Below are 24,012 nucleotides of genomic sequence, written 5' to 3'. Positions count from 1 at the left end.
GGATCCCATCAGAAAGCAAAAGCACCAAACAGAGAAACTACAGCTGGGAACGCCACCGTCCGGTCTGCACATAGAGCCTGGTGACAAGAGGCCAGGACTTCACCTGTGTCCGCCCTCTCCTCGCTCTCAAGGAACGTCACAAAAGAGGGGTTTTGGAGCAATGGGAGAAATGGACGGGAGTGGGTTAGCAGGAGGGCCACGTGCTGAACACACAACCAGCCAGATGTCAGGCTCCTGCTGCTTCTGCTGCACAGCAAGGTCACGGCGCAGGCACGTACTGGTTTTTCTTAATCAGTCTTTGTCCAAGTTATAAATCTAGCCTTCAACCTTCTCTCTCCAATCTTTTAAACGTTCCTTTCTCGCAACCTCAAAGTAGGGGCAGCGCCAACCCTGAGCCTGACTGGGGCGGTGGCCCCGCCCAGCCCTGGCACCCCACGCAGCCACAGCCTGCACCGACCCTTCCAGACTCTCAGGGGTCCCAGGGATGCCAGGCAGCCGTGAGCCGGAGGAGGTGACGGGCTTGTCCTTTATAATCTGTGTCTTCTTGACTCGTAACATTTTCTATAATAGTTACTCTTGTAAATAGAAAATATCAAATAAACCCTCAAAGGAAGAAAAGGAAGAGCAAACCGAGCCACCATCTCTCGGCGGGGGTGGAGCAGAGCCGTCCAGGGCGCTCCTCACCCTCTGGGAGTTTCCTTCACCTGGAAATCTGTTCCCCCATGTTCTCCTGCTGGCCCGACAAATACACACTTCACCTGGACGACAAGACATGCACCTACGGGATACATTTACCTTCCACTGACTGAGGCAAAGCCAACTGTGAGCTGCACTGTCACCTGCCTTTGCAAGTGGAATTCGGACGGGAATGCCCGCCACACTGAACTCGGGGCTGAAGCTTGCGGCCCAGGGACATCCTGGTCACCTGGGCTCGCACCTGACACACACAGAGGACCTCGGCTCTGGCTCATTCACTGGGGCTGAGCTGCTCTTCCACTGGCTTTAATTTAAACACTGCCCCCCACTGTAGACGCGGAGGGTGAATGAAGACGAGATCCAGTGGGGGAAAGAGCCCGGTGCTGGGCTGCTCCGGGGCCCTCTGCCCACCAGCTGTCCCATGCCACCTCATTGGGAAGCCGTGCAGTGCTGCAGTGGGAACACACACAGCTCAGCAACACATCAGAGCAGAGCCTGGTCCACGCAGCTGCCCGAGAAAACGTGGCCAACACTGTAAAACCTGCATTTACGATGGGTACTCACAACACCTCAACCACAGGAACAGCTCTGGCTGCTCCGGCCTGGCTTCCAGAGCAGGCCGCTTCCCTGACAGGGGTCTCCTTCTCCGCAAAGGAAGAGGCCGGCCGAGCCAGGACACGGGCCTCTCCTGGGCTTTCCTGCCCAGAGGCTGAGCTGTCAGGAGCACCAAACAGGCCAAGAGATGTCAGCAACTGGTCCCATCCCACAGCTCACACACTGTTTAAAACTCCAACAACCAAACACACCCACCAGCTCCCCCAGGGGGTCATTACTGGAGAGGACACGGCCGCAGGTGGCCACGCCGGCTGAGCACGAGCAAGTCTGGAAGCCCGCACATGTCACTCCTCAAAGCCTCACCAGGAAAACGGTGAGAAGTACACAAACTAACGGCCATCAACAGCAAGGTCTGGAACGGATGTTCAGACGAGAGCTGCTGTCACCATCAGGACACTCGGGGTGACAGGCACACACACACACACACACACACACTCTCGTGCTCCAGAGACGCACACGATCAAGTATTCATAGATACCATTTTTAATTAGACTTCTGGCATAGCAGGAAGCTTTAAAAGGTGCCGCTGGTGCTAAATCTCATGAGGCTTTACAGAAAAGGAACCCTGCCCTACTCTGCGTTGGCAGAGAGAACACACTTTCTTCAAGAGAACCTTCCTGCCAGATCACAGCTTCGCGCCCCATCCGCGAACTCGGGAGGCGTGTCTGCATCGCGGACGGACGCAGCGCCGAGCCTCGGCTCACCTGCACTCCGGGCGAGCGCTGTAACGCCGTGGGGGGCTGTACCGCCGTCTGGGCCTGAGACACCTGCTTAATTATGGTCGTTGGGGTCACCTGCCGTGCAATAATAGGGGTCCCAGGTGCCTGGAAAACAAGTGAGAGTCAGCTAAAGGAGCGACAAGTGGAAGTGATTCCCTGCCGCCCAGGGTACCCCCAAACCAATCCTTTCAGAGAACTGAATACTCAATGAGTCTACAGTGTAGACACCATTTTCAGTGAGGCCACCCGAATTCTGAACCTTTCCTAGCAAAGTAAAAGGGTACGACGGAAGTCTTCGTATGCTGCAATGAAACTACCATTAACTTCTACGTCACACTCTACCAAACCTGGTCTTTACAGACTGCCACGTGTCCGGGAAATCAGACCCCGTGTGGATTTCTTGCAATCTGGTTGACAAGCACTAAAAACGTGATGAAGGCAGTAAGAAGCACGTGTCCCCTGGATCTAAGGACCGGTCACAGTGCTGCAGAAGAGGGGAGTAAAGGAGACAGGGTCCAGGTGGCCCACTGACACCTTAGTCCCGATGGAAAGATGGCTTGGGTCCTGAGCAAGGTGACGTTGAAGTTGCTTTGAGAGGAACCTGACAGCAGACGCTGACAGCCAGATGGTGACACACACAACCGGCGGGAAAGCACGAACACCTGACTTACGTCTGCACCGCACTAAACAGACCGCTGCAGTCCTCGGAAACTGTTCTGAGCTGTTTCACATGCTTGTAAAGGGGGTCCTTCGTGAGCCCCCCAGCACAGAGGTGCCCCACCTGCAGTGCACGGGCACCAACGCCAGAGGGAACTCAGCTGACGTCACAGGAGAAAGGCGTTTTCAAGAGCTTTCTAGTCTGCACTTTAGTTACTACCCAGCCGACTCGCTCAGCACAGCAGAATGACAGCACCGGACACAAAAGCATCAGCAGACAGAGCAGGACAGGGAACGTGCTGGCACGTGCCCACAGGAGATCCTAACATCCACCAGGAACGCCGACCACTGGGGAGGGCGAGTCCCAGCACACTGCTTCCCCCTCAGAACCTGTCCGCCCACCATAATCTCAGGGGTCACGGCAGTAACCCCTCAAGACTTAAAAATACCTGTGGGGCGGGGGGGGATACTATTTCACATAATTTTATAAAGTTCTTACGTGCCTCCCTGATAATAATAGCTAACACTTACTCAGTGTTTACTCTGTTCCACTATTCTTAGCACTGGAAGTCTTAACCCAGTCCTTGTACAGCCCTGTGAGATAAGCACTGGTCGAATCTCCACTTTGCAGAAGAGGAAATGGGGGTACAGGAAGGTGAAGTCCCAGGCGAGAAGGGCAGGGGCCAGGAGGAGTGTCGTGGCCCAGGAGCCGGTTCCTCCGAGCAGGGCCACCCATGACGCCAGCACCAGCCACCCCGTGGAGGATGGCAGGACGCGTGCCAGACGGCCCAAGCGGGCACTGTGGGGCGCACGCATGCACTCACCTGTACGGTGGAGATCTGGACAGGAGGGGCACTTGTGGGGGTTGCAGGGCGGGGCGCCATGGTGGTCTGAGGCTGGGCCTGGGCGTGGGCCTGGGCCTGCATCTGGGCCAAGGCCTGCTGAGGAATCATTAACAACTGCCCATTCTCGCTGCGCACGAGGACCATACCTGGGGGACAAAGGACACCTGGCATCAGGAATGCACCCCCACCCCAGAGCCCAGGAAGCACCAGTCTACCAGGGAAGCCTGGAGGCTCTGACAAGAGAGGAGGATAAGTGGTAGCACACAGGTAGCTGGGTGTTCAGTAAAGAGGGTACTGTGATGGCACGTACGCCAAGCCAGTGAAGATGGTACGCAGGACGAAGAACGTGAAAGGTGTGCTCCGTGGAATTCAAACAGCAATTGAGCCTCCCGTTTGTAAGCCAGGCAGCAGAGCTGCTGCATGCCACCCTGTCTGCCCCTCGGCCGCCCCACGCTGGCCTGCAGGGCCATGCACCCAGATGAGGAAGCCGGGCGCAGGACGGCCCAGGGCCTGTAGGAGCTCACACCACCACTGGCTGCCTGGGGCTGCGGCGTGGGGAGAGGTCGCCTCAGGTCCCGGCCGTGCCCTGGAGCGAGTCCCTCCAGCTGCCCCCACTCCCCTTCTCCTGTGCACACGAGCGGCCTGGGACCTGGGGAGACAGCAGTCCCCACAGCCACCGCCTGGTGTCCTGTGAGGCGCCACACAAACATTCCTTCCAGGAACCTGGCTCCAGGGAGTGTGGGGGCAGCCCTGTGCCCACGGCTAAGTGAGGACCCCCCCACACAGGCGCAAGCAGGGAGAGCCGCTCACTGCACGGTGCCTGAGCTAAGTCACTGCAGAGCAAACCCATCAGGCACGTTTGGCACTAATTTTAGCTTCAAAACCCAGCCACCAGTTATAGCACAGATTCCATTACAAACAGTAACACAACTGTCTGACTTCACATTTAATTTTCCGCAACGAGTCAGTGACGGCACTGCGAGAGGAGACCCACAGATGCGTCCTCTTCCGTCGCCACACCCACTAGGCCCGCCACGCCTCCGCCCTCCCCTCAGGAGACCTGGAAATGGTCCTCTCGGGAAGAGAGGCAAGGCTGGGGACCGCCTGGGAGCCAGCACTTCCCTCCTGGGCAGACAGGAGCTGGAGCTCTCAGGAGCCTGTGAGCGCCTGGGGCCTGGCCCAGCCAACCCCCATCAGACAGCAGGAAACAACAGGCCTCTCCAACCACATTTATGCTCATTAAGAGAGCTTCCCTCCAACGCATCCCTTGTAAAATAAACCACTCTGAAATTTGAAAAAAACTAAACAAAACCCAAAACCAGACTACTGCAAATAACACTCTGCTGAAATCTCCCCAACCCCAGGAGCTTGCTGATGCAGACAAAAGAAGGGCCTGGAAGGCTCGTCCAGATCCAACGTTGAGCCCCGTCCAGATATGTGCGCAATGCCCAGGAAAGGCTTGGAGGGCGAGGAGGTGGCTCGAGCTGCCGTGCAGCCACCAGATTTGAGTATGGGACATTGGGGGACTGCACAGTCACCACCCAGGTAGGTCCACACTTGTGCTGGGGACCCCAAAAGAGAAAACTTGATAAACACCCCCAATGCCATCCTCTCAAACCCACCGTTCATTACACTCACTCATCTGTCCATGTGGACACCCCCCGCTACTTCCTCAGAAATTCTAGAACCGGTAGTCACCACTGGCAGGACAAGTAGCCAAAGGAGGTGTAGCAGTGCCTACATCACACCCCAATGTCACACTTGTTAAAATGGCGGTCAATGTGTATGCTTTAATTATCGGAGGCTCTGTTGATTAGAAAGTTGCATCTACAGAAATTGAAAGGAATACCTAAACAAATATTCATGAAATTGCAATGCAGTTAAAATGCTGAAGAAGTAAAAGTGTAAGAAAATAGATACTGTTCAATGTGCAACATGCCTGTGGTTACAACAAAAGTCTGGGAAGGAATCAGAAGTCCTGCCACAAGTGACCATGTGACTTCAAGCAGGGAACTCCGCCTCTGACAGCACTGAAAATGTCTCGAGTGGGTATGTAAATGGATATGCAAGAGGAAGGACAAACTGCCTGGACGCAGCGTGGGCGGCTTTAGAAACAGGGGTGCTTTAACCTGACAGCGAAATCACATGGCCCCACATGGCTCCTTAGGGGAGGGGAAGTTTGTTTGCCCACGTGCTAAACACTGTACTAGGGGCGGAGCCTTCCTCTGGGCTTCCCGGGTTACAATGTATCACAGTCACAGATTCCACCAGAAAGAAAAGTCAGACACACGTGACCGCCTGGGGAGCGTCAGAACACCGACAGCTGCACAAATGCCGTGTTTTAATGACATTATCACAGCTCTGGATCTTGTAAACTCTGGTTATAATCACTCATTTCAAACAGATGCACGCAAAGGCAAAGAGACCTAACTTTGTCTCAAAATGTAACAAACAAGTTTTAGATAAAAAGTCCTGAAGAAGTAACCTCCAGCATTTGCAGCCAGGACCTAGGGAGGTCCGACCGGTGGACTCCATCATGGAAGGAGCCGTGCAGGTGTGGTCCTCTCCCCACACGGCACCCGGCCAGGGCTGAGTGATTCCTCCAGGAGCCCAGAAGCCGAGCAGGGTACCCCAGTGCCTTCCCACACCACACACAGCCGGGGCCATATTCCATGGGCCATATTCATCCGACCCTTAAATCAGGGAAGGAGGCCACACTTGGCACAGTAAACACGACTCCCATTTCAAAAGACCCTTCAAACACACCTTCCCGCAATGTGGTCAATCCCCAAAGGCAGTCAACGGGTAAGCCAAGAGCCGTGGACTTGGGCTTCGCCTCCTGAGCAGGCCACACCGGCACCGGGCCGCCCACCTGCGCCTGGCAGCAGAGGCCCTCACCCCACAGCCCCCGCTGCGCCCCTACCTTCGTCACTTCCCTCCTCCTCCACTCAGGCCACCTAGAACCCAAACCAGCCAATTCACACAAGCAAGTACCATGATGCATCCGGAACAAGAGGACGACTTAGGTCTTTTTTAATAACTTTAACCTTTCTTAGTACAGAAACAAGTGTTCATGACAGAAAACCTGAGGACTGTGGAGACATACGAGGAGAATAGAAATCTCCTGGAGCCCACCTCCGATAGGTAACACGACCGTATGGGTCTTTCTTTCCACTCTGTCCTACAGGCATGTGTGTGATCTAAGCGTTTTGATAACTATGAAAACGGAGGTCATTTTGTTGTTTGGTTTTGTACTCTCTTATTTCTTGTATCATAAGCATTTCCAAGTCATTAAACATTCTTCTAAAACGTCATATTCAATGGCTAAATAATATTTCATTCAAAATGTATTTACAATTTCCTTCTGTGGAGACTTAGGCTAGTTTCTATTTTTCTGAGTTTCACACCTGAGTGTGAAAACTCAGGTTTTAAAATTACACTGCGCAATACAAAACCTTCCACCAGCAGTCTGAAGGCCAGTGACCAAGCCTCACGTGCTCGCACGCACACGCCCCTGACCACCGCCTGCGGTCGGGGTGCCCCACTAGGGCAGGAAGCCGTCCATGCAGCGGGCAGCCCAAGGCTTACCCAGGGGACCTCGTGCCCCCATCTCAGCGCCAAGCACAACCACCCGTTCCTAAAGACTGAATGAGCCCTCCCTCCCCTGGAGCACTCGAGTTCAAGATAAGCTCAAGTGTCCTTACCCAGTCAGTCTTCCTGAACCCTCTCAGCCAACCTTTTTCACTGTATCTGTAACAAAACTGGGGGTCAGCCGAAGCTGCACTCCACAGGAAGCAGGCATTTTGGGACTTGCCTGGGAACGTCCGCCTGGAACACATCACTTCTGGGGGACGTACTTCAGCAAAAGCTCTGGAAGGCCGGCTGGGAGCTGTGGGCTCCGTGCTCCGACCTTACCTGTGACAGCCCCTCACAAACGCCTTTCTCACACACGCAGTTCAGAGGCTCCCTGCGGCGTGGAAGGGCATGTCACCCAAGAGAATGGCCCAGACAGACAGACCCCTGCCTTTCCCCTCACTTCACGAGGGGCCCTACTGCTGTCAGCTGTCGGAAGGCGCTGCAAGTCTGCAAAGGCCATGACGAAAAGGCAAAGCCCTCCACAGCCAGACACGTGCAAAAGGAAAGTCCTCGAACCCGACGCTGACAATCAAGACCAGATTGGACACACAAGGCGCAGTCTGCAATACGGCAGAAACCTCACTTCGGAGGCCACTCCACACATGCGTCCTAAGTGCACCGAGGGGGGCTTCCCGGAGGAGGAGGTCCCCGCAACAGGGGCAGAAGGAGCAGCAGTCTTCAGAGCCAAGAGACCAGGACAACAGCCACCTTCAGCCCACAAAATCCTTCCCACCAGCTGTGCCTCCTTTATCTGTCTTCAAAACAGGATAAAATGTATTTGGCAAATACATTTCTGCATCGGGTTACTAAAAACTACTAACTTCATCTTCACAACTGTCTAAGTCACAGATTCATTAAATGTTGGGAACGCGTCACACCCTGTGGGGTTCAGTGCCTCCACGCCTGTGGCTGCGGCTCCCTGAGGTGCTGGACAGAGAAGTGGACCCAACGCCCTGGACCCCCAGGACAGGGTCCACTCTGTGCCCCGCACCCGCTCACTGAAAGCACTCAGGGTAACCACGGTGGAGAGCCACAGGGTTGTCGTGCTGCCAGGGCTGCTTTGGGCCCCCGTACACCCCAAATTCTCCTTAAGTGCAAGTTAACTTTGAATGACTAACATACTTCGGTAAGATTAAGGAATTATTATGCGCAAATGTGCTTACGTGTAATACACAATTGACGCGCATGAGTGTGAGTGTGTGCATGAAGCCAGCTACGCGGGAAGCAGAGCTGTTACCAGCTATGACCCAAGGCCCCAGTACCCACCGCCAGGGCAATGCACAGGTAAGACACCGAGGCCGTGAGGTGCTCTGCCTGACTCCAAGCGTGTGTCACAAAGGTACGGCCTGCAGACACCAAGCCAGGTCAGCTACAAACTAACCACATCGCGAAATCTGTCAAGAACAGGGGAGCCTGGGAGAGTGCACAGGTGTTCACTGTAGTGTCTGGAAGGTTGAAATTTCTCAAAAGTAAAAGAGGCAGGAAATGCTTTGCTAGCTAGAGAAGCAAATTCAGGTGAAATGAGTTTGGTTTGGGGGAGGGAGCAGGGAGGGCATGAGCAAGGTAAACGGGCAGTCCCAGTACCCCAACTACACTGGAGCTTGAGTATGAGACCTCAGTGCTGAGAACCCTGCTGTCTTCGTAACCCCAGGGCCTCACACCCAACAGACACACACGTCCTCACGTCCTCAGTCATCGTCCTGGGCATGCATGGCTCCTGGCCTCCAGGCAGACCGGCTAAGAGAGAGCTGGGCTTAAACCAGATTAGGTGGCCAGGGGCTGAACAAGAGGGGATAACAGAGCATTATGGGGCCCATGGAGGTGACGGGGCGTGCACGGGAAAGCGGAGCTGGCCAGGCAGAGGGCGAGTGACCCAGGGAAGGAAGGCGCCAGTGCACGCGGGTACCCGGCAGGCAGTGAGAGGCCATGCAGCCACAGCCCCAAGAGTCGTGGCGGGTGAGAGAGGAAATTCCCGTCCACATCTCCAAGAGCCGGAGGCAGCGGCCTGAAGGCCCATTAGTGTGTCAACTGGCCAGGCTTTCAAGTCCCTTCAACTGAACAGATGCAGGAAATGGCATTAATGCCACAGATGCTACGTCACCAGAAAACTACCCAACATGGCTTTTCTGCGTGAAAGTCTAGTACTAACATAGATTTGCTTTATGGTATAAGTAGTTACATAATTTAAAACAGCCCTGAAATGTTAAAATGATTTTTCAGTCACGTAATAATACCAGTAATACAAACTCCCCTGCTAGCAGTGTGTACTATGACTTCTTCTTATAATCACTGTTCTGAGGCCCATTTATGTCCTGGCTCCATGAGGGGTGGGCTGGAGTAAGCCTCCTGGTGGGGGGGCACCAGGAGCCACCCCTAACACTCCCCTATCACCTCGGGAGGCGTGAGCACAACCATCTTCATGGAAAAGTACCCAAGTTAGTCAATAGCATAACTGTCTTTTTATCTGATGTTCAGAGAAGAGAAAATTATTTCAAACCACACCCCTCAGGCCAGCTGCAAACAAGACCAACCAGGGTAAGGCAAACAGCCAAGAAAAATAAAGTAAGAGACTAGTGTCAACCTGGCTGATGCCAACATAAAAAATTATGTATTCTTCTGTACTGTCAATGCTTTCAAATTCTAAAGACTAAAAAAGATATCTGAGATATCTAATTAAAACAAAAAACCTAAAAGCCCCAAGATGGACAGCTCCCTCCTATCTTCCTCTGGCCTCCGGGCGGGTTTCGCGCCCCACAGCTGCCAACCGTTACCCACGCAAACACCAGTGCTGCAGTCGAAGCACAGGGTGGCCTGAGACTCAGGATCCTACACGTCACCTCTACCTCTCATTTCAGGGACATTTCAGACCCTATGATGAAACTCAGGGTAACACTGGCTTAAAGCAGAGTAGCCCCTACAGCTATTTAGGTGCTGTGTTAAAGATGTTTAAGAATCTCGCTACTGTGTCCACACAAGTGAACACACACATGCAGGCACCCACCAGAGAATGAAAATGAGAATGGGCGGAGAGGTCTTTGCTTACATCAAACATTTCCATAAAGACTGACATTTTGCAACGAACATGTTTAAAGTACAGTTTCTGAAAACTCACTGATTAGACTGAAAAAGAAAAACCACATGAGCGTCTCAATACATGAAGAAAGGCATCTGACAAAATCACACATACATTCATGACAAAAATTCTCACCAACTACAAACAGAAGAAAATTCCTCAACCTAATACAAGGCACCTATGAAAACCCACAGCTAATATCAGACATTACTGGAAAAAGATAGACTACAACCTCCTCACTGAAAACGAGGCAAAAACATCCTTTCTCATTGCTTTTTCTTAACGTTGCACTGGAGGTTCCAGACAGCACAGTATAGCAGGAGCAAGCGAGCAGAGGCATTCAGATGAGAAAGGAAATAAAAACCTCTTCTTATTGCAGAAAATATGCTTGTCTTTATAGAAAATCCTAAGAAATCTACACGATCACTACAAGAAGTAACATACGAGTTAAGCAAGGTCACAGGAGATGAAGTCAATAGTTAAAAGCGATTGTATTTCTAAATGTTAGCAACAAATAACCGGAAATTGCAATTTTTAAAAGTACCATTTACATAACGTAAAACTACGAATATTTAAGGATATATGTAACAAAACATGTTAATGATGTAAATACTGAAAAATATAACACAATACTGGCAGAAATTTTGAAAGACCTAAATAAATGGAGAGGTATACCATGTTCATGGATCAGAAAACTCAATATTGTTAAGACGTCAATTATCATAAATCTGATTTGCAGATTCAACACAATCCCAGACAAGATATCAGAAGACTTTTTTTTTTTTGAGAAATTGACGAGCTGATTCTAGAACTTATATGGAACTGCAAAGGACCCAAATAGCCCCAAACACTTTTGAAAACGAGCAGTTACGAGGATTCAGGCTGCCTAACCCAAGCCTTACTCTCATGGAGCTCCACTAAACACGGAGTGTTCTAGTGCCCAGAGACAGGCGGTATCAACTGGGGGGACAGGATACAGTCCAGAAACAAAGCCCACATGTACAAGGTCAACTGATTTTCAGTAAAAGAGGCAGGAGAATTCAACAGAGACAAGAAGATCTTTTCAACAAATGGGGCCAGAACTACTGGATTTCCTACAGGAAAAAAAAAATACATCTCAACCCCTACCTTACAACTACCCCAAAATTAACTCAAATTGAATTGAGTGAGAGCTAAAAACATAAAAATTCTAGAAGAAAACCTGGGGAAAAATCCTTGTGCCTCGGGTTAGGCAAAAATTTCTTTGATGAGATACAATACGAACTCTGGGGAAAAAAAGATAAACTGGACTTTATTAAAATTGAGAAGTTGGGGGCAGATGGGTGGCTCAGTTGGTTAGAGTGTGAGCTCTGGGCAACGGGGCTCCCGGTTCGATTCCCACATGGGCCAGCGAGCTGCACCCTCTGCAACTAGAATGAAGTCAATGAGCTGCCTGCTAAGCTTCTGAAGAGGCGGCCGGATGGCTCAGTTGGTTGGAGGGCATCCTCTCAACCACAAGGTTGCCAGTTCAATTCCCACACGGGGTGGTGGGCTACGCCCCCTGCAACTAGCAATGGCAACTGGACCTGGAGCTGAGCTGCGCCCTCCACAACTAAGATTGAAAGGACAACAACTTGACTTGGAAAAGTCCTGGAAGTACACACTGTTCCCCAATAAAGTCCTGTTCCCCTTCCCCAATAAAATCTTAAAAAAAAAAAAATTGAGAAGTTGCTCTTTGAAATATGTTGTTAGGTAAATGAAAAGGCAAACACAGATTAAGAGAAAATATTTATAAAACAATTCTGTCTGATGAAGGATTTGTATCTAGAATACATTTTTAAAATTCTTACCAAATCAATAACAACAAAACAAACAACCCAATTAAAAACCACAGGCAGAAAATTTGAATAGACACTTTACAAAAGATATGCAAATGAAAAATAAGCACATGAAAAGATACTCATCATTCCTCATTGGGGAAATGCAAATTGAAACCTCAATGCGATAGCATTACACACTAACAAAAATGGCTAAAATACAAAAGACTGTCCACATTAATGTCCGGCCGGTGGGAATGCCACGCAGTACAGCCACTGTGGGAAACAGCTTGGCGGCTTACAAACTAAAACACTCACTCACCATACCGATTAATACCAGTCCTGGGTATCTACCCACGAGAAATGCGAACTTATGCCCACACGAGACTCACAGGGGTGTTTCTAGAAGCATTAGTCATAGTCATCAAGAGCTGGAAGCAACTGGTAACGGGATGAGCTAAGTGCAGTCCACTCACAGCATGGAATTCCACTTGACATGGAAAGGAAAGGACTACTGACACACGAACTTGGGAAAATCTCAAAAGTATGCAGCTAAGCAAAAAACAAAAGACATAAAAACTAGTATTGTGGAATTTCACTATATAAATTCTAGAAAATGCAAAATCATCGCAATAGGGCAGAGCCGTGAGGGCTGGGCATGAGATTGGAGGAGGGCTAACTACCAAGAGGCGAGAGGAAGTCTTCTGAGGCTCTGGAAGTTTCTGTATCTTGACGGTGGGGATGGTTACATGGTTTGTGTTTGTTGAAGCTCACAGGACTAGATACTGAAAAAGGTCCATTTTACTGCAGGCAAACTATGCTTCCATAAACGGGGCCTGGAAAACAGCACAAGGGTGAAAGGGAACAGGCCTGATGGCGCCAAGTGCCGCCCTGGGTGTGGGGCAACAGGAACGCTCGTGCACTGCGGGACGGAGGGTAAACTCGCACGGCTACCTAGGAAAAGAATGTGGGGGTTCTGGCAAGACTGAACATCCACTTTCCACACGGCTGGGCAATTCCTCCTAGTGGCTACCCGAGAGAAAACAGTGTCCACACAGGAAGCTTCGAGCACTAATGTTCACAGAAGCCTCCTGCACCATGGCCACCCACTGATGAAAGGATGACACGAGTGTCCAAACGTGGGACGTTCGCAGCATAAAAACACATTACTGCCACCTGCAGCAACATGGCTGAGTTCAGAACAACAGAGTGCAGATACAATCACGATGCAGACGTCCACTTGTATGAGACTTTAAAGGCAAAACAAAACCACTGGGGCACACAGCCAACAGAAGGTCTGCCCGGCGCAGGGAGCACTCACAGCCAGGGGCATGCGGGGCCTCCAGGGCCTCCAGGTGAGAGGGACATCCCCATTGGAGGAAAGACAGGAGCACACGCTTCTCAAAATTCAGTCTGGACGCTCGGAATGGATACGTGTTGTGTGTAAATTATGTCCCCCTAAAAGGTGTACGTGTGCTGACCTAGAGACGAGCCCCAGCCACCCTCAGGTGCCGTGGGCGTGGTTTCCACGGCACCGGGAGGTGACTAGACCGGCAGCTGTCAGAACCACAAGCACATGCTCCCTGCAGCAGGAAACCCCGACGTCTCTGAACCACAGCGCCCTTCCCAAGTTTAAGTTCTAGTGCTTGGACCGTGCAGGAAAGGTCACTGTTAACTTTAAAGTGTTTCAATTAACATGCCACCAGAAGATGATCTCCAGGTTATACTGGTAAGAAAAAAACTGAGGTGCAAACCAGCGTCTGTGCCTCCATTGGTGTAACAAAGAGCGGAAGCAGCACCTCCCAGTAGGTGTGTATGCATGCCCATGCTTCGTTTTACAAAATAAATACTGAAAGGATGGCCTAGAAATTAATGAAAATAAAAACTTTAAAAGTATTTCTATAAGAGGGGACCAGAGACAAAAGTACGTCTAAAAAATTCCACATTTGTACCACGGTAATGTTTCACACATTCAGAACATAAAATTAAAACAAAAAATAGAAATCAAAGTTGCAAACAAACTAAAACCAATAAAAGTAAATTGTGCATCAATCAAATAGGTAACACAGAATTCTTTCAATGGAGTTTGAACATACAAAGAACTGCAAAGAAACCTTAAACTTACTTTCACTGCTGTAACTTTGAAACTATTTTTAGGTACACGGCACGCCAAGCCCGGTAAATAAATACATTTATATCATCAGGATCCAACAGTTTCTGTGCCACAGATACAAACATAGTTTCAGCGCATTTATGGAGGGAAACCTGTTGCGTTAGAATCTTGAATCTTGAATCAGAAACACGGCCTTGAGCTCTGAGTCTGGGATGTGTTTCCTGGCTCCCGTCACCCAGACCCCAGATGCAGTGACATGTTGTGATGACCGCAACCTCTCATCTTCCTGGGCTTTTAGGGCAAGTCCACCTGCAGGCCTGGGGCAGCGAACACACAGGTGCTGGCTGGGACCGCTCACTGCGGGACCACGACAGAAATGAGAGGTGCGGAGGGAAGAGGCCACCTCCAGGACCCTCCCATGGCTGACTCGCCTTATGATACACGGAAATTAATCGCGGGGTATTTAATACCAAAAGAGAAAGGACACTCAGGACGGGCAGATGAAGACAGGTGAACATCCAGGTAAGCTACAGGGAGAGCCCACGCACAGGCAGAAGAAACGTCACAGTGTGAACCCACTGTGACCCTCCCCGCTCACATCCACCACCCACACCCACCACGCTCACCCACCACACTCACACCCACCACCCACACCCATCACGCTCACGATAAGACTGCTGCCTCTTTATCCCTTCCCCCACTCTCCCCAGGGCTGCTCCCAGAATGCAGCTCGCCCACTACTGGAAAGTTCCTCTGCCTGCACGGCGGGGCTCACTGTCCCTGACCACCCCACCCACACATCACGCTGCTGGGCTCCACGCCCCGCCCTGCCTCATGCGGAACTGCCAACGGTTAGACACACAGGTGCGTGTGTGTGTGTGCACCCCGTTGAACGGGCACGTGCACCCCTTTCAGCAGCACCCCATCACAGGTGACGGTGCCTGGCACATCCCTGGCATCGACAAGCCCTGGAAAATGGATGCAGCAATGTTAGCTCAGCTACACAGTCATTAAAATCACGTTGACCATTAAACAGTTAAGGATCTGGGCGATTTTAGAAATCAGGAAACAACACATCAGAGATAATTACCACGATCTCTTGATGACAAGAGTACAGGTTATTATTTATTGCTTTCTCACACTTTTTTGTCTTTATCAAATTGTCTACGATGAGCGCATATTACTGGGGAAGAAAGGACCCATTTAAAAACCAGACGTTACTGGCTATTTGTGAATACAGACGACAGACGCTGCACCTGACAGCGACCTCTACTGAAACAGCAGGCCCGGAGGGAAACTCCACGGACCTGCAGGGACTTCCTCCCACGAAAAGCAGCCCCAGATGGGACTGACCCGGTGGCACGTGCAGTCCCTAACACGCAACTGTTCCCCCGGTCTCCCGGGGGGCAGCGGGAACCTCTTTCACAGGCACAACCCACCTCACGCCAAAGACCTGCAAGTGTTCTAACTGTCCGTTGTAAAACTAAAAAGGGTGAAGTCAAGCGGCCGGCACCAGACCAAACAGGCCACTGGTGAAGCCGTGTCAGACAAGCCCCTGCACCCCAGTGTCAGCGTCTTGCTCCCCTGAGCGGGTGTAGGAGGCAGCAGACACTGGGACTTCACACAAATCACAAGCCCAACGTCAGCTCTCCTGCTCCTGAAACCTGATGCGACACCGGGGCAGAAGGAAGCCTTGTGAAATGCAGTCTCCACGGGAGGAAATTCACCTCTTTCCAGGGCACAATCTGACGAGCCTGGGCAAGTGTATACAGCTGTACATTCACCACCACAGCCACGATTTACAGACAACACTTCCATCAACTTAAAAAGTCTCCCGGTGCCACACAACAATGCCCCCACCCAGTGACCACTGCTGCTAAGCTGAGCCTTTGCTAGAATTTCCCACAAGGAATCGGACAGTAGGTGGACGTCTGCATCGGGCTCCATGCCCTCGGCAGAGTACTTTTAGACCCCTCCATCTTCCAGTACCAGTCACCATCTGACGGACACTCAGGTTACTTCCAATTTGGGTTACTGTAAATAGAGCTGTCGCCAATCTTGCCAGCAAGTCTCGCGTGGACGCAGGTTTCCTTCCTCTTCGAGTGGGACCACTGGACATGCCGCCGAGCTCCTACCCGGCTGTCCTGCTGGCTCTACAACCTCTAATCTGGAAGTTCTTCTACTTCAGGCTGCGGTGTTGGGGTGGAATCGATGGGGATGTCCCGCTGGGGCTTTCATCTGCACTGCCCTCTGTGATGTAAGCATCTTTGAGGCCCTCGCTGGCCATGTTCACACATCTTTTGCAGCTATTCCGACCTTCTGCCCATTCTTAGCAGAGCTGTCTTCTCACGTGGAGCTGTGACAGCCCTTCCTTCCTCTGCTCCGGACACAGGTTCTCTGGTAGCTAACCCTCTCCCTCCACAGCCCGCCTTTCATTTTCTCAACAACGTCTGCCAACTCGCCGAAGTTTTCCTTGCATTCGGAAGTCCAATGTATACTCTTCCTCTACGTTCATGCTGTTTGTGTCCTAGGGAATCTTCTGACCTGCGGTCATAAGGCTCACCATCTGTTTTTCTACAATTACTCCTCCTTTTTAGGACGGGGCTTCAGTGCCACTGCGAGCAGGACGCACTTCACCTCCAGGGACTCTGGCCACACCTGCAGCCCCAAGGCGGAGAGTGCCTGACCTCCTCGGGAGGCCACCCCAGCCGGCGCTCCAGCCCTGACATGCCACCGTTTTGGAAATATCCTTTTTCTCTGGACAGTCACACACTTCCACCTGAGTCAGCAGGCACTCAGGGCATGGGCTTTTTGTAAGGGCGACAAACAGTCACCAACACCTTCTCAGCAGGAGTGAGTCTATAACGATCCACAGGAAAGACCCACCGGGCTGCCCTCACTTTCCTCTCCCTAAAACGGAACCCTGCCTGTGAAAGGGAAATTGTAAATCCCACACCCATAAAGCGAAGACCTCCCCAGAGCAGGACAGGACAATGCCTCTGATGGGTTCCAGGTCTGAAAATGACACTCAAAGAGTTTCCGGGGCACGGTCTCATTTGAAAGAACCTGACTTATAAGCAGCTGGGAAATCTTACTAAAGGGACACCTGCCCAAGACGCTACAGATGCTGTGGGACAGGTGGGGCCCTGCCATGGGAAAGGGACAGGGCGTGGCAGAACACAAACGACACTGTCAAGTTTCAATCACTCCGAAAATGACAGTCAGGGAGCCAAGCTCGGCCGATCCACTACCAGCCCCACATGTCCCCCCCAGGACATTCAAACGCTAACAAGCATCACCAGGACCCTGTTCCCTGGGGACCCCCACGGCCAGGGCTGCCCCCAGATCCTCCTCCCTCCTTCCTCCGCCCTCTGCCACGGCTCAGGCCCTACCCCCACGGCCACCCCAACATGCAGGGCCACTCGCCTTGTTTGCTCACCAGCTCACTCTGTCCCACCACTGGAGGCCTCATCATCATGAGGGAGGATGACTTTCTAACACAAGTACCACGAGGCACCCCTGAAAGTCCCCTGAAGCCCCGGAGGGTTCGGGCTGAACTGGCTCCCTCCCAGGCCACCTGAACCCCGGACCCAAGAGGCCTGCCTTTTGGGGACCCTGGTGTACCAAAATGCTTTCTAAAACCACTGGGCTCACGCTCAAGGCCTGAGAAGAGCAACAGCCTGCCCTGCCCAGGCTCCCCAGGGCACGCCTCCTCGCGCCCCGAGGGACACTGCTTACTGCCCACGTGACGGCTGGGACAGCTGCGACTCTGAGGTGGAGGAGACCTGCCCAGCAGGTCAGCAGTGCAACCTGGCTCTCTCGGGAGCCTCGCTGGTGGCTGTCACCGCCTGGGCCCCCTCCTGACCTTGGCTCAGGAGGACAGGGCCAGGCAGAACCACCTGCAGAGCCAGAACTGGACTTTCCCGTCCGCCCTGGCTGAGGCCGCACCCACTCTCCCACCCACTGCAGCTGCAGCCATTCCCACCTCCCCCACCTGCCTCACCTATGCCAGTCAACTGCCCCTCACAACTGCTGCTTCTCCGGACCCAGCAGTGCTCATGCCCACCCCCCCGACTGGTCCAGGGGTTGCCTACGAGCAGGGAGGCCCTGAGACAAGCGCCTCACCACCGGAGCCCCGGTTACCTGTCTGCAAAGGGGGCAATCGGCCGCGCAGGAGACATGCAGTGCCTGGCACTGTCACCCAGCCCCCAGGTAGCACAGAACTCACCATACGCCAGGTCCCGCTGCCACCCCATTCTCCCCCTCTGCCCAGGCCCTGTCCCAGGTCCACCTCCCCTAAGACTTGTCCCCTGAACCGTCACCTGCCCTCACATGGGGACCAGACTACACCAGGGGACACTTCCTGGACGTGGCAGCAGTGTCCTAAGGCTGTCTCTACCTGGCACTCTCCTCTGACTTCCCAGGGAAGCTGCTCACTGATGACTCTTCCCAAAACATCCCCATTCGTGACAGAAACTTTCAGTAAACTGGGAGGAGGGGGAAACTTCCTCAACTTTATCAAGAATGTCAACAGAGAACATACAGCAAGCATCAGACTTACTGGTGAGAAACTCAAAGCTTCCCACATACCTTGCCAGGTACTACGCAAGGGTGCCCCTCTCGCCACCGCTTTTGAACATGGCACTGGAAGTCCTCGCCAGTGCGGTCAAAGGAACGAAAGGTGTACAGGTTGAAAGGGGAAGACATGACAGTGTCTTGGTTCACAGATCACATGATCATGTATGTAGAAAACCCAAAAGAACTCACCAAAAACACTCCTGTAATAAACAGTTATAACACGGCTGCAGGACCTAAGATTGACATACAAGTAACCACTTCCCTGTGTCCCAGCAAAGAACAAATGGGTTAAAACACAACACCATTCACATTAGCACCCAAAAAATGACACGCTTAAGTGTAAATCTAACAAAATACATACAAGACCTACATGGAGCCAACTATGAAACTCGGGTGAACTAATCAAAGAACTAAACAAATAGAGAATATGCTACATTCACAGACAGGAAGAGTCAGCATTGTCAAGATGTCCATTCTTCCCAACTCAATCTGAAGATTCAAGGCAATGCAGACAGACCCCAGCCCGTCACTGTGCGGACCCGGACAGACGGACGCTGACCGTCACACGGAGAGAAGGCAGAAGACCCAGCACGGCTGACACACTGCTGAAAGGGAGGCGCCAGGCGGAGGACTGACGCCACGGGCTTCAGGACTCAGTCTGAAGCCGCAGTAACCGAGACACCACGGGGCCGGTGGAAGAACAGGCGACAGATCAGCGGACAGACTGGGGAGCCCAGAAACAGACGCACACGGTCCAGTCCACTCACCTCGGACAAAGGAGCAAAGACTGTCTCTTCAGCAAACGCTGCTGGAACCACTGGACACCCACGTGCAACAAGACGAATCCACACGCAGACCTTACACCCTTCACGGAAATGTATTCGCAATGGACCCCGGACCTGAGAGCAAAATGCAAAACCACAAAACTCCTAGAGGAAAACGGGAAAAACCCGGACGACCTTGGGGTTGGCGATGCCTTTTTAGATACGTCGCCAAAGGCGCGATCGTGAGAGAGAAAATGGATGCGCTGAACTTAATTAAAATTAAAAACTTTTGTTCTACGAAAGACAAATATCCAGAGAATGAGAAGACAAGCCACAGATGGGAGAGATATCTGCAAAAGACACATCTGATTCAGGACTGTTTTCCAAAACATACAAAGCATTCTTAATACTCGATAATAAGAAGATGAAAACCCGGATTTAAAAAATGGGCCGAAGACCTGAGCACACCTCACCCAAGAAGACACACAGATGGCAAATAAGCACAGAAGATGCTCCCCATCTCGTCATCAGGGAAACGCAAATTAAGGCAACGCGACAGCCCTGCACCCCTGTCAGGACGGCCACGACCCCGAGCACCGACACCACACGCCGGCGGGGACGTGGGGCCACGGGGACCCTCAGTCACTGTGGGGAAAGCAAACGGGGCAGCCGCTTTGGAGGACAGTTTGGCGGTTTCTTACAGAGCTAAACATACTCCTAGGATCCAGCAATCAGGCTCCTTGGTATTTACCCGAAGGAGCTGGAAGCATGTCCACATGAAACCTGCACACGGACGTTTACGGCAGCTTTATGCACAATCGCCAGAAGTTGGAAGCCACCAGGATGTCCTCCAGTGGGTGATGGATAAATTGTGAACCTTAAACAGCTCTAAAAAAATTCTTTACTTAAAAGAAAATTTAAAAACCACTCTCTGGGGGCCGGCCCGGTGGCTCAGGAAGTTAGAGCTCCATGATCCTATCTCCGAACGCTGCCGGTTCGATTCCCACATGGGCCAGTGGGCTCTCAACCACAAGGTTTCCGGTTCGACTCCTGCAAGGGATGGTGGGCTGTGCCCCCCGCAACTAGAAAATGGCAACTGGACCTGGAGTTGAGCTGCGCCCTCCACAACTAAGATTGAAAGGACAACAACTTGACTTGGAAAAAAAGCCTGGAAGTACACACTGTTCCCCAATAAAGTCCTGTTCCCCTTCCCCAATAAAAAAAAAAAAAAAAAAAAACAACAGAAAAAAACAACAACAAACCACTCTCTACTTTTGCTAGTATCAGGGACTCCACAGAGAGCTGGCCCTAACACCACCTCCCCCCCACCCCGGCCAAAAGAAGTAGCCTCTGAGTAGCTGGCTGACCGGCAGAATCATCTGCTGTCTGTCCACACCCCTCCTCCTACCAAGACCCCACTAAATCAGGAGTAAAGGAATTTAAACGGTGCCAACCCCCAACAGGAGAAAATAGGAAAAGGACCAGAGATCTCAACAAATGCATAAGGAGAGAAGGAAAGAGACTCCAGGAAGAAGAGTGGAGAGGAAGGCCTGCTGGGCACTGCCAGGTCCTGGGGAGGGGACGTGCGTGCCGTGGACAGTGACAGTGGACAGGAAGCAGGGGACCACATGGACAGCACGCAGCAGCCGCAGGTCTGGGCTCCAGGCACAGAAATAATGGCTGCGAGGTCCTTTCCTAAGAAGCTGAGGCCGTTCTGGCATCAAAAGTTCCCACATGACCCCCCGAGATAAGGTCGTCAGGGTGCCACCACGGCTCTCCACCCCTCGCTCCTTTCATGCTCAGAGAAGCCAGGGCCACCCGACACATCACGAAAGGCTCCACCACGCAGAGAGCTGCAGGCCGACTATGTGCCATGTGCTGTCCTTGGCACTGGGCATCAGCGGGGCCCCTTCCTTGTGGAACAACTCCAGGGGGGCTGGGAAGATCGGGCACCCAAAACAGAGAGAACATGGGACAACCAACCATCCGAACACAAGAAAGGGCTCCTGACAAATGTAAAGGTGTTTCAGAAAGAGAAGACAGGCAGGAAATTACTTAGAAAGGAAGGAATTCCCCCAGAAACAACAGATACACTGCGCTCAACCTGGAGAGCAAGGGCTTCCAGGGGCCCCGGCACGATGGGAGAGCCGGCGGGACACACGCCCTGGAGCCTGCAGGCGTCCGTGGTGGACGGGACCTCCAACACAGGCTCAGGGTACCTCCTTTTCAGCCAGGAGGGGCTCAGTCACAGGTGCCTGCCTGAGGTGCAGGGCAGAGAAGGCTACTGGCCACGCACCCTCCTCTTCTAGTTACTCAGCAATGGCTCCAGCAAGACGTCAGCACCAAGGCGGCAAACGAGGCAGGCTGTGGGGCCAGCTTGCCCGGAACAGCCCGTTTACACCTTTCATCCTGGCCATGATCACGTGTCCTCCTTCCACTCTCAAAAACGCCCGGTGAACAATCACCAGAACCCCTGAACCCCCAGCCACCCTGGTGAGGAGCCCTGCTCTCCAAGCCAGGGTATGCCTCTGCGGAGAGAAGTGTTTATTTCGGGTTTGCTTCTCATAGTGAGGTAGCACCTGTTGTGGCCAGGCCACAGTGCACACTGCCCCCCACAAAGCCCGGGGATAGCCGCCCACTGCCCTTCCCCGCCCAGGGAAGAAGGCGGGAATGCCCACCACGTCTTCCCCAGGTCTCTCCCTGCCGTCCAGCCCGAAGCCACCAGCCCGAAGCCACCAGCGGCCACCTGCACACGTGCCCTGCTCCGTCGACACCTCGCCAACAGCCACTGCCCTCGCCAGGGCAGGCTCTCTCTCTCCCCCCAGGGGAGATGAGGCTCGGCCATTCAGCTCCTCTCCTTCCCTTGTCCAAGAGGCCAGCTCCAGGAAGGCCACACGGCACTCAGCCTGATGATACCGCCCTCCCCCCAGCTCCGCGACCTCCCGCCCAGCTCCAGCTCCTGCTCCTTCACCCAGCGACCTTCTCCGAGGGGCCTGACCAGACAGCTCAGGTCCCACCGCGGCTGGCACCACCCCGTCCCTCTCTGCAGCCTGCTGGCTGTCCTGCCCTGTGACTCTGGGGCCCTGGGCCCTGGCCCCTGTGGCAACCCTGACTGGTCCCACACGAATGTATCGAGGAGCCAGCACTAGCCACAGGTGCTGTGAGCATTTGACCCAGCTACGCTGAAGGCATACACGGGTTCCGCGGGGGGGGTCCGAGGGGGAAGGGGTGCCAGCGCTCAGAGACCCTGACCATGGACGACATGCGACATGGTCACCCTTGGATGCAGGGGGTTAACTATGATACGCTAAAATTAACATCAGCTTTTCATACCTTCAGGGTTTTGTGCCTTCTAACACGCTACTAGAAACTTCAAATTACACGTGTGACTCGCACTTCATTCCTACTGGAGAGCACGGTTCTAGAATCTCTAAGAAACTGTCTTTAGACTCCATTCCCACATCTCTGTTCCCCTTCTGAAACAAGGTCCCCAAAACACTGCCGAACCTAGGCCGCTGCCTCACCTCCCACTCAGGACTGGCCCGTCCAGCTTGCAGGGGTCAAACAGAAAGGTGTCCCCACCTCCCCAACCAGCCACCAACACATGACAGGTGAAGACACTCACCTTGGTGACAAAATCCTGACCCCAGGACCTGCCCCCCCGCCCCCCGGGGATCCCGCTGTCCCACACACAGCTGTCACAAAGTACCAGAACAGGTCACTGAGCTATCTTCTTTTCCCCCTGGCTATACTGCCCCTCCCCCAAGCCAGATTTAAACTATCATCAGCCTTTTAGGGACCCACCACATCTAGAGGCCCAGCCCTGAACCCACCTCTGAATTTCAGACTCACATGTCAATTCTCTTGGAGCCCCCACCTGGAAATGCAGTGGACATCCCCGACATACACACCCAGAAGCAGCCTGAGTTCCCACACACCAATGGCTCGTGTGTTGCTGGAAAGTGGAAATCTGTGCAGTCCTATGGGTGGCATGTGGCAGTGTCTCCTGAGCTGACCATCTCCCCAGGACAACTGTGCTCCTTGCTCCCCCGGCAGGGGACCCAGCAAGCCGTGAGGGCCCTTTCCAGGAATGACCGAAAAGAGGGTGAAGCGTGATGCTGTCTCCATACAATAGAGTACCACCCAGCACAGGATGGAAGGGTCTCAGCAACGTGACACTGAAGTGGCAAAGGCCCCATAAGATGACCCACAGCATGGTACCCTCTCTACAAAGTTAAAGGTGAAATCAAACACATCATCCAGGAAGAGGCCGTGAGCAGGCAGGACAAGGGACGTGAACGTGTGGTGGCCACGGTGACACACCGCGAGGGAAGAGGGGGCCGGACAGTCACCCGGCATACCGGCGGGGTCCCAGCTCTCTGGGACGTGCTTGCAGGTGCTTATTAAAGTGTTGCGATAACCACGAAAGTACAGCAGGCCGTGCAAGCCCCAAAGTGTGGCTAATTCTGTTCTACGCTTCTGAAATCCAAAACCATGTACCCGTTCTCACCTAGCCCTCC

General features: G+C 52.7%; 1 protein-coding gene across 1 annotated transcript in view; it reads right to left on the bottom strand.

Annotated features, from left to right (window-relative positions):
• Window positions 1-24,012, bottom strand: part of TAF4 (TATA-box binding protein associated factor 4) — a 62,026-nt gene that overhangs the window by 24,925 nt on the left and 13,089 nt on the right. Inside the window, exons 2-3 of the mRNA XM_081033279.1 lie at window positions 3,512-3,678; window positions 2,016-2,135 (exon numbers count right to left, since the gene is read on the bottom strand). Coding sequence (XP_080889405.1) covers window positions 2,016-2,135; window positions 3,512-3,678 — 287 coding nt within the window. The remainder of the gene's footprint in view (window positions 1-2,015; window positions 2,136-3,511; window positions 3,679-24,012) is intronic.

Source organism: Rhinolophus hipposideros (assembly GCF_964194185.1).
Source record: "Rhinolophus hipposideros genome assembly, chromosome: 22".
Taxonomy (NCBI): domain Eukaryota; kingdom Metazoa; phylum Chordata; class Mammalia; order Chiroptera; family Rhinolophidae; genus Rhinolophus; species Rhinolophus hipposideros.
This window is presented reverse-complemented; position numbering and strand designations above follow the sequence as displayed.